Source organism: Vombatus ursinus, unplaced genomic scaffold (genome assembly GCF_900497805.2).
Source record: "Vombatus ursinus unplaced genomic scaffold, bare-nosed wombat genome assembly UNPS02006874.1, whole genome shotgun sequence".
Classification (NCBI taxonomy): Eukaryota; Metazoa; Chordata; class Mammalia; order Diprotodontia; family Vombatidae; genus Vombatus; species Vombatus ursinus.
This window is the reverse complement of record NW_020946652.1, coordinates 8,613,400-8,618,033: the sequence shown is the minus strand read 5'-3', so window position 1 is coordinate 8,618,033 and position 4,634 is coordinate 8,613,400. Positions and strand designations below refer to the sequence as shown.

General features: G+C 53.3%; 1 protein-coding gene across 1 annotated transcript in view; it reads right to left on the bottom strand.

The window, feature by feature from the left end:
- Window positions 1-3,582, bottom strand: part of LOC114033364 (transient receptor potential cation channel subfamily V member 3-like) — a 9,458-nt gene extending 5,876 nt beyond the window's left edge. The window contains exons 1-2 of the mRNA XM_027848866.1: window positions 3,474-3,582; window positions 720-988 (exon numbers count right to left, since the gene is read on the bottom strand). Of these exons, the coding sequence (XP_027704667.1) occupies window positions 720-988; window positions 3,474-3,582 (378 nt within the window). The remainder of the gene's footprint in view (window positions 1-719; window positions 989-3,473) is intronic.
- Window positions 3,583-4,634: the final 1,052 nt, after the last annotated feature.

Sequence of the window (4,634 nt, the reverse complement as noted above, 5' to 3'; positions counted from 1 at the left end):
GGGTGGGACAGGGAGGGGGGTGTTAAGGGATCCTAGGTGTGGTGGGTGGGGCGGGGGGGGCAATGTTAAGGGACCCCAGGAGTGGTGGCAGGACTGCTCTCCCTCCACCCCTCTGTCTCCTGAATCCCCAGCTACCTTCCCTTCACCTCCGACACAAGATGTTTCCTGCCCTTCCCCCATTTTGGAAATGACTTTGTATGTATTTTTTATTGATGCATCCCTGTCCTTGCTGTTTTCCTGCCCTCCCACCTCCCACCAGTAGAATGGAAGCTCTCTGAGGGCAGGGCCTTAGTGTCCAGCTCAGTGCCAGACACATAGTAGGCACTCAGTACAAGTCCATTCATGGGTGTATCTCCACCCAACCCCCAGGCCTTCACTTTGGTAACTTTGGGGAAGTCACTTCCGGTCTGGCTTTCGGCTCGCTTATCTATAAAATGGAGAGAATAATTCTATCCATAAACCTATCCAGAGGGTAAAGTGTAGATTGCCAAAGAGATGTGGATCCTTACTAACCATATCAACAAGAATTGATCGCAAACAGGAATGTCAGGCTTGCCTACAGAGCTCTGGGGCCTAGGAGGGAGTAAAGGAAACCCCTCCAGATTCTAACAGTTGCACCCACTCACAGACCTTGGGCCCCATGTGCCCCTCCTCCTGCTGAGCTGCTGGGGATGATAGGCCCTGGGTCTGGACGCTCCAGGGTAGCTGGGGCTCTGTACCTGTACACGCCAGATTTTCTCATTCCTGGAGGACGCCATATTGACGGTCTCAGTCATGAGGGCAATCAGCATGTTGAGGAGAAGCACAGAGGTGAGAATCACGTAGGTGATGAGGAGGAAGAGGAAGAAGAGTGGAAACTTGGAGTGCTCAGGGCCCGACAGGTCCCCAAGCCCGAGAGTCAGCTTGAAGAGAGCCCCCGACGCACTCCCCACGCTGTGGTAGGGACAGTGGCCAGGTTCCAGACACTGGCTGGTCAGAGCTGAGAGGGCTGGTAAGGAGAACAGAATACCAAGGGCCCAGGGGTCAGACTGAGTGAGCTGCAGGGTGGGGGGAGGGGAGCAAATTGGCTCCTTCCTTCCTGCCCACAAACAAGCCCCAGTCTCCCCCATCCTGAGAAAACCCTCACATGGCCCTTCCATCCCTGCTCTCATTGATATCTCATCTGCCCTTTGTGGTCACACTCCTGGAAAAGGCATCTACACTAGTCTCCTCCACTGTCTCCTCTTGCTTTCTTTTTAACCCCTTACCACTGGCTTCTGACCTCACCATGCCATTGAAACTTCTCTCCAAAGTTACCAATGAGCTCTTAATCACCAGATCCCGAGGATTTTTCTCAATCTCCATTCTCCTCTGCCTCTCTGCAGCCTTAGACGCTGTTGGTCACACTCTCCCCCTAGATAATCTCTTCGCTGGGTTTTCAGGACACCACCTCTCTCTCCTGGTTCTTCTCCTCCTTCTCTGACTGTTCCTTCTCTGTCTCCTTTGCTGGATCTTCCAGCCATGGGTGTCCCTCAGGGTTCTGTCCTCGGTCCCCTTCTCTTCTCCCTCTGCCTTACTTCACTCGGTGATCTCATCAGCTCCCATGGATTTAATGACCAGCTCTATGCTGATGATTCTCAAGTATCCCTATCCTGCCTCAAACTTTCTGCTGACCTAAAGTTTCGCATCTCCCTCTGCCCTTCAGATATCCTGAACTGGATATTCAGTAGATGTATTAAATTCAAGATATCCAAAACAGAACTCATCATCCTTCCCCCTAAGCCCTCTCCTTTGCTCCTTTCCCTATTACTGTCCAGGGCACCCCCACCCTCCCAGTCCTCCAGTCTGACAATCCTAGGAATCATCCTGTATTCCTTTCTTACCTCCATATCTAATATAGTGCCAAGGCCTGTCAATTTCACCTCTGCATCTCTTGTCAATTTCAGCTTTGCAACATCTCTCCAATACCCTCCCTTGTCTCCTAGGACACTGCCCCCACCATGGTGCAGAACCTCATCACCTCACACCTGGCTCATTGCAACAGATGCTGGGGGGGGCTGCCTGCCTCAAGTCTCTCCCTATTTCAGCCCAACCTCCACTCAGCCACTAAAGGGATTTTCCTAAAGTATAGATATGACCATATCTCTCTCTCATACACACACACACACACACACACACACGCATGCACACTTCAGTGACTTCAGTGACTCCCTATCATCTCCAGCAGCAAATACAAAGTTGCGTTCAAATTCCTTCATAGCCTGACACCTCCTACCTTACCATTCTTTTTACACCTGACTCCCCAACATCTACGATCCAGCAAATCCTGGCCCACTGGCTGTGCCATGAACAAGACCCTCCCATCTCTCTCTTGGTTCTGAGCATTCTCTCTGGCTGGCTGCTTGACTGCCTTCAGGCCCCAACTACAGGAAGCCTTCCCCTGGTGCAGTACATGGAGTCCTGGGCCTGCGTGGTCCACGGCAAGGCATGGCACCTGTGCCTGCCTCAGTATCCTCACCCGTAAAGTGGGGATATTAAAGCACCTACCTCCCAGGGTTGTTGTGAAGACCAAATCATTGTAATAATTATAATATAAATATATTTATAACATAAATAATATAATATTTATAATATAAATATAATCATTGTAAAGCACTTAGCACAGTGCCTGGCACACGGTAGTAAGTGCTATGGTTAGCTATCATGACTTATTTGTGATTATTATCTTAATTCCAGTGACTTCTCTCTGTGAATTATTTCCTATTTATGTTGTGTATAGAGCTTGCTTTGTACATATTTGTATGTTGTTTTCCCCATTATATTGTAAGCTCCTTGAGGGCAGGGACTGTCTTCTGCCTTTTCTTGAATCCCCAGCACTTCAAATAGTCCCTGGCACACAGTAGGCATTTCAGGTTTGTTGACTGACTGACACACACAGAAATATCCCCTAGATGCTGGGGCCCAGCCAGCTGGTCCTCCAGCTGGACCTAAGGCTGACCTTCTCCCCAGCAGCCAAGTTACTACCATTCCACCCTTTTGTCACACAAAGTAAGATAGTTTGGGGGCACGATGGGGTCCCTCTTGGGTGTGTGTGGGGGTGGGGGGAGGCAGAAGACTCATGTCTCCCTGGGAAGGGCTGGCCCCTACTCACCAGATGCAAAACCCAGCAGGAAAACCACATACACCAACAGGAACCTGAGCAAGTCCTGGAGAATCATCTGAGGAAGCCAAGGGACTGTCCATTACTATGAGGGGTGGCTGAAGTTAGACAGAAGGTGCCTAATAAATGCTTATTGATTGACTGGCTGACCACAGATGGATCTCAGCTTGGCTGGGAATGCCCTGGGAGGCAGGGGCGGGGATGGGCAGCCAAGGAGGTAGAAAAGGACCAAAGTCTCCAGTCACTGGCCAAGTTGAAGCATTGGTAAACTATGTCTTCCGGTTCCCATTGCTCATTCTTGGCCTGGAGAGCCAAGGAGGCTCACGGTACTCACCACCTGCCCTGGCCTCCAGGGTCCCTGGTGTCCTGGGTCCTTGGTGGGGGCAGGTCAGGGGGGAATGGGATAACAGAGACCCAGAGGTGGGGCCACTGGTGGGACCCATGGGTGGGGCCTCATGTGGGCCAGCTGGAGTGCCGGCTCACCTTCTGCAGGACCACTGCATAAATGCCAGTGAACTTGAAGCCCCTGGAGTAATAGAGCAGACCGAACCACCCCAGCACCAGGGCCATGCCTTGTACCACCACAACATTGTCTGCCTGGAGCCAGGACAGTGCCAGAGAGCAGAGCACCAGACCAGCCTGGAAGAGACTGAAGACGAGGCCATTCCCTGCCTGTTTGCCCACCAGCCCCACCCCAGGTGCCCAGGGCCTCGGGAGAGCTCCTCCTGCTGCTGTCCCCCTCCTCTCCCTGCCTCCCCTCCCTCTCCCCATCTCCCCCTTCTTTCCTTCCCTTTCGTCCTCCACCTCCTCTTCCTCCCCCTCCTCCTCTCTTCCTCTCCTCCTCCTCCCCATCCTCCTTATCCAAGGGTTGCTTTGCTTTGCCTTGGGCCACGGCATGGCAGGGAGGGGCTAACTTTCTCAGAGAGGTCGCTGGGCAGACCAGCATTGCTGCCATCCAGGCCACCCCCAATAGGGGAAGCTTCATTCGAGGTCTCTCGTAGTTGAGCCTCCAGCACAGCAAACAGGTGCTACAGAGACGCCAAGGAGAGGACCATCTGCCTGGCTTTGAGCCTGGGGGTGGGCGGGTGGGGAAGGAACAGAAGTCTCTCTGTGCCCTGCAGAGAGTGAAGTGACAGGCAACAGCTCTGCCTGCCCTCAGGCGCACCAGGGGAGAAACAGGGAGGCCCCCGGCACTAGTGATGCCGCTTTTTGGGGGAGACTTGAAGGAAGAAGCAGGAGAAAAGGGGGGGAGGAGGAGGAGGGCATGGCAGGCAGTGTGACACTGGGCAGGGAGGTAGCACCCCCAGCACTAGGAGGAAGGAGCTGGGCCACCTGACCAGGAGCGGGTGGCAACTTCTTTGGCTCCAAGGAAGGATGAGTGAGAGGGAGGGAGGGCTGAGAGAGAGAAAGAGAGAGAGAGGGAAAGGAGAGAGGGAGAGGAGAGAGGGAGAGAAGGAGAGGAGAGAGAGAGAGAGGAGAGAGGGAGAGGGAGGGA